Genomic DNA, 13,550 nt, shown 5'->3' with positions numbered 1-13,550 from the left:
TAAAATTTATTGATGATCATAATCAGTGATTTAGGTAAAGAATAATTACAGCAGGAAAAAAAAACGACAATTTGTAGTTTTTTAACAAAGTTTGAACCGATGATGTCTTAGCCTAGTAGTTAATAGTGAGGTCTCATGAACAAGTTCGAAGTTGTGAATTCGAGTCCCCCAGACATTTGGGTGTAATACCACCTGATGTTTGGTGAAATTATGTAATTTTTGGATGGTGGTATGAAATTATCAACTGTATGAAAACTAACGAAAATGGGTTAATTGTTAGACGGCTATTAAAATCAGAAATATTGATAATTATTCAAGCAATAAGACTTATTCGTAATTATGTCAGATCTCGTTAGTCCGGAGGTAGTTGAAATTAATTTTATAATTTATCCTATTAAATAGTGTGTGTGAACAGCAATAATTGGGCAGCACCGACCACATAGTTGAGTGCACTTATCAACTGCCCAACCAGAGATCTGACCTCAAATACAGACATTTCTGTCTCTAAATTAGTCTCTACTCCAATAATTCCTGTTTTTTTATTGCACGGTTACCGGTGTCCGCCCCACTAGAATATTTTTTTTTTTTCAATTCCAATAGTCATTTTTAGATGGATTTAAAGTTTAATTAATTATATTATGTTGTTCGAACTATAATAATTTTTATATTTTAATATTTAATTTTTTTTTATCAATTTATCATATAAATTTTAAATTTTATATTTTATCATTCATAATTATTTTTCCACCAAGTTTTTGTAAAAAAAATCACATGCAATGTACATGTGATATTTAAGAGTTATGTAATGTAATACTATTCGCATATGCACAACATATGATATTTTTCAGCAAAAGAACAACAAAAAATAAATCATATAGGGTAAAGTGCAAATTTCGTAAAGTTGAAATGACAAATTGACACAAAAAAAAAAAAAATTAGATGCCAATATGCAAAAATAGACATAATTCAGATGACAAAATATAATTTACCCTTACAGTTTTAAATAAGAATATAAAAATTGAGGTATATACTACAATCACTCTTGCTCAGTTTTGATGTAATTATAAATATACCATCGTTGTTCGAAAAATAATAATTATTCCCCGCATTCTAATGTCCCTCAACAAGGAACCCGTATTGTAATACCTATCAAGTTTTTATCCAATTTTTGCAAAATACAGTTTTGGATTACAAATTAAATTTTTATATATTTTTTAAAAAAATAAATATTTTTGTGGGCTATTTTATAAGCTCTTTTTCTAAAAAAATCAATCAAATACTTTTCAACATTTTATAAGTTTCAAAATATTTTATAAAATATTTTAAAAATTTATAAGCACACTTTGCAACTGGGCAGTGGTGGGAGTTAACATTATCCAACCAACTTTCCCGGACAGGACAAAGCAAAAGTTGGAAGACAAAATTAAGATGCCGACGAGGATTTGCATCAAGAATCATAGTTGGACCACACTCATCCACCACAACTCCAAAAATAATAACAGAACCAACGCGGCTTGCGACTCAATCGTGTCTTAATACATAATACACTTTTTATTCTGATTTTGTATAAGTCGTTTCACGGATTTTGTTCTGAAAAAGAGCTTTTTTTAGAAATATGAGATATTTATAAGCCACTCAAACTCCGCGTCTGCAATTGAGGAATAACGTTCACCTCGATCAGAGAAAATTCATTATGCCCGATAACTTTGAAAATATTAAATAATAAAAAGTTAAATTTTTATCGTATAATTTGCATGCATAATTTAATATTTTCAAAATTCAAGTATATCGCTAGTATGTATGCATATTGATGAAATTTTTTTACCAAAATAATATTTTGCCGAACCAAACCAATACATGACAAGTGTATAAACTTGTCGTGCGATTTGTAACTTTTGTGAACTATACACCAATCATATGACAAATATATTGCACTTACCATATAATTGATTTTAGTTCGGTTACACTCAATTCGGGCTATAATTTTTTCTATACTGATAAAAAAAAAAAAAAAGAGTCAGTTCTCACTCAAAACTGACAGTTTGTAACACAACACTAAATTTTAAAATATCGATTATATCCTTAAATATTTGTACCAATATAATTACTTATTTATTTTAAATAGTCCACGTCATCTTTTAGCTGCTAATATTCTATCATATTTATTATTTACCTTCACTCATATTTATTATTTGATTTGTTTTTAATCATATATTATTTTTTCTTTAAACTCTCTATTATATTTATCTGACGGTATACACACAAATATTGCGTAGCATAATGGCTAATATTTGTATAAACGAAACAAAAGTAAAAACAAATCGTCTTTCTTGTTCTCGAGAAATGTTAGGATTGGACAAATATAGTAAAAGTCGTGGACACGATCTCTCCAATATTTTTTCATAACTGCTTTTTGTTTTTTCCCTATTCGTAACGATGAAAAGATAGGAAAAATAAAGTAATACATCTTTGTGACAACTCAAACTTTTACCTCTATTGTTTTAGTTTGAGATGATTATAAATTCTCTTACATAAATTACATAAATCATGCATGACATTGCAAAAAATAATGATAATTTATGTAATGACGTTGACATTTTTTTAAGTATACATGCGATTTTTTTTCTTAAACAATGATGAGTTATATAAATGTTGGTCATGTTTCTTATGGGTGGATATTTAATTTTTTAAAAAGTCGGGGTAATTTGTATAAATAAATTATAAATTCGAAGATACAGATGTAATTAGCCCTTTAAGTTTTTTGTTAATTTAAGTGCAATTAATCCAAAAGACGTCGAAATTTGTACTAAATTATTAAGGGAGATAATTTTTTATTATTTTTGTGATTTGAAGCAACGAACTATTATTAATTGAAATAATTTGATTACGATAATTTCCTGTCAAGTATCAATACATAATAAAAAATAATTACAATAATCATACCCTGATCTATAATATTACATTAATAAAATCTAAATAATACCTATTATATAGTAGAACAACATCCCACGCATTTGAATTCATGCTTTGATTTCATTTTGGGTTTTTTTTTTTTTTTAAACACCGAAAAAGAGAATATTATATGGGGGTGGGTGGCGGCTGACAAGGCATGGATTGCACCTCAAGAAGAGAGCCATTTATAATATTTATTTAATTAAATTAAATTAAATAAAAATAAAGTGAATAATTAATTACAAATAATAAAATTAATGCTTGCATGAATAACAACAAAAAAAAAAAACAATTGATAGAAATTTAAATTTAAATAGATAGTAAAAAAATAAGTATGTGTAAGGGGTATTTTGGTCTACATACATTTTACCGATCAATGATAGTTATTATAAATTCATCTTAATTAATACTAGCGGCAAAAATACACCGTCGATGCATGTGAATAATTTTTATTGTTATTGTACTTAATAAAATAATAATTCGTAAAAAATATTACAATATTTCAACTTTAAATACGCAGTAAGAAAATTATTGCTAAAAATATGTGATTAAAGAGATTGTTATTTGTAGAAAAAATAAATATATTATAAAACATTTGATAATATTTTTTTAAAAAATGAGCTTATAAGACAAAAAAAAAAAGTTTATAAACTCTTCTGAAAAAAAAGTAAAGAGTTTCTGATTTATTTATTTATTTTTAATATTTTAACAATCTATTTTCATTTAATCATATAAATCACAAAAATAACATTTAATAAACTTCATAATATTATTTTATCTAAATAGTTCAAAAAATAATTTTTAAAATAAGATTTAATATCTTATAAATACTAAACACTGTTTTATAAGTTATATAAAGAAAAAATTGCATGTTACTTGTACATGACTCTGTTAACTGCAATTTTAATCATGTAAATCAATTCCTACAGGACCAAAAATTCCAACTCCCAAAGTTACGGGACTAAAAATACCAACACATCTTAAATTACAGGACTAAAAATACAATTTAATTGGGTCTTGTGTAAACCACATGCAGATTTTTCAGATCGAAAAAAGGATGAAATTGACAAAATTTTAAAATTACAAGATTAAATTGCAAAAATTCATATATTACAAGACCAAAATTATATTTTTTCCAATATGTAGACTTATATTCAAAATAAATTTAACCAAATATTCTCTAAATATAATATTGACTTCATACATTTAAGAATATTTGGAATTTTATTCATATATATATAAAACTAAATGATAATGAAAGCATCTTTTAGGCATATCAATTTGGTTGGTAATCTCTGACATTGACCAATATAAATTAATAAAAGAATTTCCATCAAAGAAAAGAGGGAAAAGACATCCCAGTTTGAATGGAGATTTTATTTTATTTTTTTAATTAATTATAATTATATCATAAATTTAAATTATCAATTCTATGATATTTATCAATATTAAATAGGAGCAATTATATTTAGATCTCATTTAAAGATATAAAATTATAATTTTTTTATAAATTTTTTTTGAAATTATACTTACACCTTTTTCGAAAATTCTTCCTTTACACCTGATATTTTTTTCACTAGAATTTGAATAAAAATTGCCAATACTAGCAAAAAAATTTACATAAATTTTTAATTTTGCCCCTTATTTAATATTTTTATGTATATTTTTGTACTTATAAAGAGATAAATGTAATATATATGTATATATGCGTGGAGTATGGTTAACATTATTATAAAATTTTGCTTTGTAAGTTCAAAATTACTGTATGGGCATGTTAAATTACGGATAAAATTGAAAATTTATGTAATTATTTTGTTAATGTCATCATTTTTCATCCAAAAACTAACCAAAAGGGATCAGGTGTAAACAATAAATCTTCGGAAGGGGATAAGTGTATTTTTGGAGTTTTTTTTAGATACAGTATAATTTCACATTTTCAAATAGGGTTTAAGTGCAATTAATTCTATTAAATATATATAACTAACCAATAACTATTATTATAAATCAACAACTACTATTAATATAACTATATATTTATAGGATTCGAGCTCATAATTTCGTAATTATGAGCCCTCAACTTCCAGAATGTGTCGATGTACAAACTGTACTGATTTGGGGGCCCAGACTTCACCCTTTCTTTTATACTTTTTCTCCTTGACTAAAAAAGTGCATTATTGAGCACACATGTGTCTTTTTTATTCTTTTTTGGTTCCCTTTCCCCTCCTAATATTTTGAACCATTTTCATTAATAAATTAGTCTTAAATAACTATTTTTTTGTATGAACTAAACAGTAAATTATGGATTTTTAACATGAAAACACAATTTTCATCAAAATAAATTTGATAAAGAGATACCAAAATTGATTCCTGCTTTTAGTTTTAAGAAATATTTTACGTTTTCAGTCAACAAAATGGTTGAATTATGTGATTTGCACGCAAATTTCTACGTACATCAAATTATGTTTACATTCATTGAGTTTTGGTCTAATTTTAAATACATTTGAAAATTATATTTCCATCATCAATCACTTCGCTGCTCGCACTACCTTTAAAACGAAGACTATCGACGAAAATATCCGAATAGACAATTGAATACAACGATATGGAAAATAACGCAACAAAAAGATAGATAAGAAAATAAACTGGGTGTCGAATGGTCTTTTTCTATAATAAGTGTTTCAGTCATTTCTCCAAATTTTATTTAATATTTTTTTCTATAAAAAGTGAATAAGAGTATTTAAATATTTTTACTTTTTTAATTGAGTTAATAAAATTTTGCAAACCTCAGAGAGATAATTGTAAATTTCAATTTAATATGAATGTAATTATAATTAGATTAAATTTTACGAGTATAGATATAATTTATCATGTTTTAAACAATTAAACTTTATTACAAAATTAGTAAACCCAATGAAATTTCATTTTTGCTAAAATGAAATAAAATTAAAATAATTTCGGGAAAAGCGCATCGAGTGTAGAATTGAACATCGATCTCCCGCAGGTTCATTTCAAGAACTTAGGTAACAAAATTGAATAAGGAAATGGGTAAAATTAATCTTTTTTTTTCCAAGTTGTAGACGAGGAGGTGCTTTTTGTTCTTGATTTTTGTCTATATATAGATATATCCCGGCCGCTGTCTTTGGATCACAGCGCTCTCTCTCTCTCTCATCTACTCTTTCTTCTCTCTTAACTTTCTGATCCCCTTCTTCTCCTCGAATCTCAGTGACCCAGATTCAGGTACACAATCACTCACACTCAGACTTTTGGATTTCTGGGATTCAAGAAAAAGTGAAGAAAAAATGAAGCCCACATTTTAAAAAATGCTGATATCTATTTGCATGTGATTCTTGATTGCGGATTTGCATGAAGAAGCTGTGTTTGTGTTGTGTTCTTTGATCTGTGTAGTGGAAATTCTTGTGGGTTGTGATCGTAATCTGTGGTGAGTTTTTGACTGACTGGAAATCGTGGATTTTTGCAGGGTGTTTGTGCAATTGGAGAGAAAGTGAAGGCTTGATAAATGGCCTCGAGGAATTTGGAGAAGATGGCGTCCATTGATGCCCAGTTGAGGCTCCTGGTTCCTGGAAAAGTGTCTGAGGATGACAAGCTTGTTGAGTATGATGCCTTGCTTTTGGATCGATTTCTTGATATTCTTCAGGATTTGCATGGGGAGGATCTCAGGGAAACGGTATGCCCTCTGAATTTCTCTTGTTGCATTTTGTTACTTTGTGTGGGATTTGGGAATTTGACTTTGTGGGCTTCAATTCAGTATTGATTTGAGATGATGATTTTGTGGCTTTAATTTAGTACTGATTTGATTGTGATGTTAAAGATTTGATCTTGATGTGCAAGAATCAAAGTTGAACCCTTCTGATGGTCTTGTTGGTAAAGATTGGATTTTATGTTAGTTGTGAAGAGGTCAAAGCCATTTGGGGGCTGGACCAGGTAGTTATGCCTATATATTCTTTTGATTGGGAAAAAGGCGAGGGGAGCAGCCAGCATAGCAATCCTCCTCGGAGATGACCGCAAAACTTTCCAGCCATTTGCCCGTATCTCAAATATTCTATGTAATATGAAATTCAATTTTGCTGCATTCAAATTTTGGACGTGCTGTCGTGGATTTCGGTTATGTCCATATTTAATAGTATTCCTTGTAAAGATGATCGCAATTTGAAAAAAAAGAATATGGTTTTATTGCAATGGGAGTGTGCGCCTGTAGGATGGTTCATCATAGTCTTGATCACTAATTCAAATCATCAGTGTTTCTTGAAGTTGGAAAAACTTGCTCTATGCTTCCTTTCACTATTTGACTTTTAGGAAGGAATGAATTTCTAGAGTTAAATGGCATACTTTTCATCTATTGTTTAGGTGCAAGAATGTTACGAGCTTTCTGCAGAGTATGAAGGCAAACATGATCCTAAAAAGTTGGATGAGCTCGGAAATGTCTTGACTAGTTTGGATCCCGGTGATTCAATTGTTGTTGCAAAGGCTTTCTCGCACATGCTTAACTTGGCCAACTTGGCTGAGGAGGTCCAGATTGCTTACCGCCGTCGAAACAAAAGGAAAAAGGGAGATTATACTGACGAGAACAATGCGACTACTGAATCGGACATAGAAGAGACTATCAAGAGACTTGTTGTTGATCTGAAGAAGTCTCCTCAAGAAGTTTTTGATGCATTGAAGAATCAGACTGTGGATCTGGTCTTAACGGCTCATCCTACACAGTCTGTAAGAAGATCCTTGCTTCAGAAGCATGCAAGGTGGCGATCTTTCTAATCCATCATGCTATTGGATTATACTTGGTTTTCTGTTATAGCTGTGATAAAAACTTGCTTATTTAATTAAATTATTAAATCTGCCCTTTTAAGGATCCGGAATTGCTTAGCCCAGTTGTATGCGAAAGATATTACACCTGATGATAAACAGGAGCTTGATGAGGCTTTGCAAAGAGAGGTAAAATTGTTGATGCTTATAGTTCATATGCATACAATAAGTTGTTTCATATACTTTCTGACTGAGTAATGAGCAGCATTACAGATTTCCTCAATTTTCTATCTTTAAGTTTTATTCTTCTCCATCCCACAGACCCAAAATAAAGTATCCCACTTCCTTTATCCTGAACAGGAGACGAGGTAAAGTTGCTAAGAGTAAAGAGGAAAGAGGAAAGAGGAGCAAAATTATAAAATAGAATGTATATTATATAAGTTCACAATAGTAATTCAGGTCTTCTGTGTCCTTCATTTCCAATATGAGAAATTTTATTGGATATGCAATTTTGTTTTTGGATAAACCTGCATAGGTTTTAGTGTTTCATATTACTTGTCAAGACATTAAGGCCCAGTTTGGCCTGGTCGTTTCATAATTGATTGTGGGAGAATTGGTTTTGGAAAAATTGACTTTAAGGAAAGTGATTATGCTGTTTGGATTCACATTTTTATAATTGATTATGCAAATGCAGATTGTAACTAAATTCCAAAACTAACCCCATCCTTAAGGTTAATGAAGAAATAAAAAAGTAATTTAATGGACATAATGGGTAATTAGGTAAAGAATTTTTCAGTGGGATTAAAAGCAATAAATTGTAGCTTTTATCAAATCATGGTTTGTATGAAATTTAATCCAGAAGTGATTATTGGATTTTAATGAGCCAAACAACACGAGAATGTGTGTTTGTACTACAAATGCAGCTTTGAAGTACAAGTCAAACAGGGGCTAAATATGGAGTTCAAAATGTTTTCACACGAGTTAGTTACGTAATAGACTGAGGAAAGTCCTTTAACTCAAATGGCTGACTTGAACTTCCGCACTCTTCTTTCTGTATCTGTGTTGTCATTACACTTGTAGATTTCATGTTTGGTATTCAGTATCTGTAATATATCATCATCAAAGAAATGCTTGATGAATTTTCTCCAATCTTTTTTCTACGTTTGCAGATTCAAGCTGCTTTCCGAACTGATGAAATCCGAAGGACTCCCCCTACTCCCCAAGATGAAATGAGGGCAGGGATGAGTTATTTTCATGAAACAATCTGGAAAGGCGTACCAAAGTTTCTGCGCCGTGTTGATACAGCACTTAAGAATATTGGGATTAACGAACGTATTCCATATAATGCCCCTCTAATTCAGTTTTCTTCTTGGATGGGTGGAGACCGTGATGGTAATTTTCTTAGTTACACACACACATATATGTAGAGATACGTATACATCTTTACATAGTTTACAAACTAGTGAACATTGGTGGATTAAAAGAATTCAGGATATACATCTTGAATTTATCTATTCCCGCATGTCTAAATATCATCTTATAATTTTCACTAAATGCCGCCTTTGCTTTGTATCTGTACTGATTTTTGTGTTATGATATATAAACATCTTTGTAAATTAACTGCAGGCAATCCGAGGGTGACTCCCGAAGTCACAAGGGATGTATGCTTATTGGCCAGGATGATGGCGGCTAATTTGTACTACTCACAAATAGAGGATCTCATGTTTGAGGTATTCTATAATTAGTCCACCAAAATGTATGGAGTTTTTGTAGTGCTAAACCTTCACTTCATTTGGATGCTTTGATTCTAATTTAATTGCCTTTTCCAGTTGTCCATGTGGCGTTGCACCGACGAGCTTCGTTCTCGTGCTGATGAACTCCACAGATCTTCAAGGAGAGATGCAAAGCATTTCATAGGTAATCTCCAAAATCTTTTTCTATTTGCAACTATTCTTCTTAGCATTTTCTCCAAACCAAATGTTTTCCATCTGATTTAACTTTTACAAAAATTATAACAGACATGCTATCAAGTTAAATATTTTACATCCTTTTACAACATATATATACACCATTGTGTGATTTATCCAATGAGCTACTTTGTCATGCAGAATTTTGGAAAACAATTCCACCAAACGAGCCCTATCGTGTCATTCTGGGTGATGTGAGGGATAGGCTCTATCAGACACGTGAGCGTGCTCGTAATTTATTATCTCATGGAATGTCTGACATCTCAGAAGAGGCAACTTACACCAATGTTGAGCAGGTTTTTTCTTCCCTATAGATTTCATCATTACAATTTGAAGTTCATGATCACATATGATACATTCCCCATCCCTCCATTGGGACCATAATAAATTCCTGGCTTCTTGTTATATAAAATAAAGAACATTTCCAAGAGAATGTGTAGTTCTTGTATGCATTTCACTCTTCTTATCTATAAGTGCTAAACCAATTCTTATTTCCTCAGTTCTTGGAACCTCTTGAGCTCTGTTACCGATCTCTTTGTGCTTGCGGGGACCGGCCAATAGCTGACGGTAGCCTTCTCGATTTTCTAAGGCAAGTTTCCACCTTTGGGCTGTCACTTGTGCGGCTTGACATAAGGCAAGAATCAGACAGGCACACAGATGTTCTAGATGCCATAACGAGACATTTGGATATAGGTTCATATAGGGACTGGTCGGAAGAGCAACGTCAGGAATGGCTCCTATCTGAGCTAAGGGGTAAACGTCCCCTCTTTGGACCCGATCTCCCGAAAACTGAAGAGATCGCTGATGTTCTGGACACGTTCCATGTCTTGGCCGAACTCCCTTCTGACTGCTTTGGTGCATACATCATTTCAATGGCGACAGCACCATCTGATGTCTTAGCAGTCGAGCTTCTACAACGTGAATGCCATGTGAAGCAGCCATTAAGAGTCGTTCCGCTCTTTGAGAAACTAGCTGATCTCGAGGCTGCCCCTGCTGCTGTTGCACGCCTTTTCTCGATCGATTGGTACAAAAGCCGGATCAACGGGAAGCAAGAAGTCATGATCGGGTACTCCGATTCTGGTAAAGATGCTGGTAGGCTGTCAGCAGCATGGCAATTGTACAAAGCTCAGGAGGAGCTTATCAAAGTTGCAAAGGAACATGGCGTGAAACTGACGATGTTCCACGGCCGAGGCGGAACTGTCGGAAGAGGAGGTGGCCCCACTCACTTGGCTATATTGTCTCAACCACCAGAAACTATCCATGGATCTCTCCGTGTTACAGTTCAGGGAGAAGTTATTGAACAATCATTCGGTGAGGAGCATTTGTGCTTCAGGACGCTCCAGCGTTTCACTGCTGCTACACTAGAACACGGAATGCATCCACCTGTCTCCCCCAAACCAGAATGGAGGGCACTGCTGGATGAAATTGCTGTTGTTGCCACCGAGGAGTACCGGTCGATTGTCTTCAAAGAACCCCGGTTTGTCGAGTATTTCCGCCTAGTAAGTGACTATAGATATTGTATTACATTTATTTATTATCTCCAAGTATTATCAATTGTCATGACAATTCTTTTGTATTCTTAGGCCTCGCCGGAATTGGAATATGGTAGGATGAACATCGGCAGTCGTCCTTCAAAACGTAAACCTAGTGGCGGGATCGAATCACTAAGAGCCATTCCTTGGATCTTCGCCTGGACTCAGACCCGATTTCATCTCCCCGTTTGGCTAGGCTTTGGAGGAGCATTCAAATATGCCATAGGAAAAGATATCAAGAACCTGAAAATGCTGCAAGAAATGTATAATGAATGGCCTTTCTTCAGAGTCACGATTGACTTAGTCGAGATGGTTTTCGCCAAGGGAGACCCCGGCATTGCTGCATTGTATGACAAACTCCTAGTGTCGGAAGACTTGTGGTCGTTTGGCGAGCGATTGAGGGCCAACTATGAGGAAACCAAGAGTCTTCTGCTCCAGGTAATTTCTTGTACCTATACAACAGTGTTTTCGTATAGTTGGAGACTTTAAAAACTTTTCATGCAAAATTTTAACACAAATATCAAAGGTAATTATAATGATCTTCCCTCATAGTTAGTACAGTTATCATTATAACATCACATATCACCGCATTTTGTTAAATATGTTGTAATGTTTACAAATTCTTATTTCCAAAAACATAGGATTTATATTTGTCTTTTTAACACTGGAACTAGTGTGCAGATTTAATTTCAAAAGGTGGCAGAATATTAGTTACTGATTACACTAAGAGAGTTTTTGCAACTCCCTTAAAGTTTAAAAGAACAATTCTTAGCTTTTGCTTTTGCAAAAGCTGTTTTTGGTTGCTGGTTTTAGCTTTTGAAACTTTGGGGGAGAAAAAAAAACAATTTTAGGCCAAAAGCTAGAAGCACCTAAACGGGTGCGCCTATAGTTGCTTTTTACTTTTTTGTCAATAAATTCAACACAGTTTTTGACTACATTACCCTCATTAATTTTATTCAAAATAAGTTTCAACATATGAGGCTAAAATTGTCTTTTTCCATTTAAGCTCTCTTCTTAAAAGCGTACTTCCCAAACGCATCCAATTCTATTTCTCACTTGCAAACACTCCCAACGTTTGATTCTGTTATATATTCTGACTTGCTCTACAAATTATCACACTTCTCTGGAAGTCGAAGCTCCTGAGAACACTTCCTCGTTCTTAAAGGTGGTGGTTGTAATTAACGAATTATATTAACAATATCATATCTATAACTTAATGCTTCAAAACAAATCCCATATACGTGAGTCGAGATGAATTCACTTCTCATTTTTCCATAGATTGCCGGACACAAGGATCTCCTAGAAGGCGACCCCTACTTGAAGCAACGGCTCCGACTCCGTGACTCCTACATCACGACCTTGAACGTGAGCCAGGCGTATACTCTGAAGCGAATTCGCGACCCCAACTACCATGTAAAGCTGAGGCCCCACATTTCCAAGGAGTACATGGAATCGAAACCAGCTGCTGAACTTGTGAAGTTGAACCCCACGAGTGAATACGCCCCGGGACTCGAGGACACCCTCATTTTGACCATGAAGGGTATTGCTGCCGGCCTGCAGAACACTGGTTAATTATTATATCTTGCTTTCTCTTTTTTCTTCTTTCCCATTCTTCCCTTTAAGTCGGCGAGCGACTTCTCCCCATGTTTATTGCAAAAGGGGGGTGATGAAAACTTGTGTATCTTTACCCTCCTCTTTCTGAAATCACCAAACATCATAAATGTGATTGATCACATTGTATGTTTAAGACATAAGCATTGGTTTAGATCAACGGAATGGTTGTTTTTTCATACAGTTCTTGCATGCGATACATCGATTCTTTCTGTTGTCAAATTCTTTGTCTTGGCCCGATGCTTATTGCTCGTCCTAAGTTGGGTAGGTTGCAACTCTTGTTCTTGGTTGAAGAACAGGGACGCAGACAAAAGAAAACATGGGCATGTTTGTGAGTTTTGATGTAGCAGGTGGTGTTTTCCTGTTGAGGTTGGTGCTAACAATAGTATGTTGTTGTCTTGATTAAGGTTTTGTTCAGTAGCAGTCAGTATCTGCTGTCCTCATCTGAAAATGTTGAAGCTAATTATAGGACAGAATGAAGTTATATCAGTCATTTTGATATGTGATTGATTCACAGTTCCATAAAAGTGAGGCATGTAATAAGACAGGTAGAACTGTAGTTGTAGTTTCTATAATATGACTATTTCAAAGCAAAGGATGGATTTCTTTTCCAAATTCTAACCCAAATTTTGAGTCTCTTTTACTCAATTGTAAAAATAATCACTTAATTCATGATTATGACAAATAATATATTTACAGATTACATACCGACACAACCCAATGAAAT

At 32.9% G+C, this 13,550-nt stretch overlaps 1 protein-coding gene across 1 annotated transcript; it reads left to right on the top strand.

Moving 5' to 3' along the window:
• The first annotated feature begins 6,030 nt into the window (after nucleotides 1-6,030).
• On the top strand, nucleotides 6,031-13,002 carry PPC3 (phosphoenolpyruvate carboxylase 3). The gene is made up of 11 exons (XM_011099922.3): nucleotides 6,031-6,189; nucleotides 6,431-6,637; nucleotides 7,318-7,709; nucleotides 7,818-7,902; nucleotides 8,883-9,105; nucleotides 9,340-9,443; nucleotides 9,543-9,630; nucleotides 9,822-9,976; nucleotides 10,181-11,179; nucleotides 11,264-11,650; nucleotides 12,491-13,002. The coding sequence occupies exons 2-11, from the start codon at nucleotides 6,470-6,472 to the stop codon at nucleotides 12,782-12,784; spliced, it is 2,895 nt and encodes a 964-aa protein (XP_011098224.2). The 5' UTR covers nucleotides 6,031-6,189; nucleotides 6,431-6,469; the 3' UTR covers nucleotides 12,785-13,002.
• The last annotated feature ends 548 nt before the right edge of the window (nucleotides 13,003-13,550 follow it).

Source organism: Sesamum indicum, linkage group LG13, assembly GCF_026168435.1.
Source record: "Sesamum indicum cultivar Baizhima isolate 11 linkage group LG13, ASM2616843v1, whole genome shotgun sequence".
Taxonomy (NCBI): domain Eukaryota; kingdom Viridiplantae; phylum Streptophyta; class Magnoliopsida; order Lamiales; family Pedaliaceae; genus Sesamum; species Sesamum indicum.
This window is presented reverse-complemented; position numbering and strand designations above follow the sequence as displayed.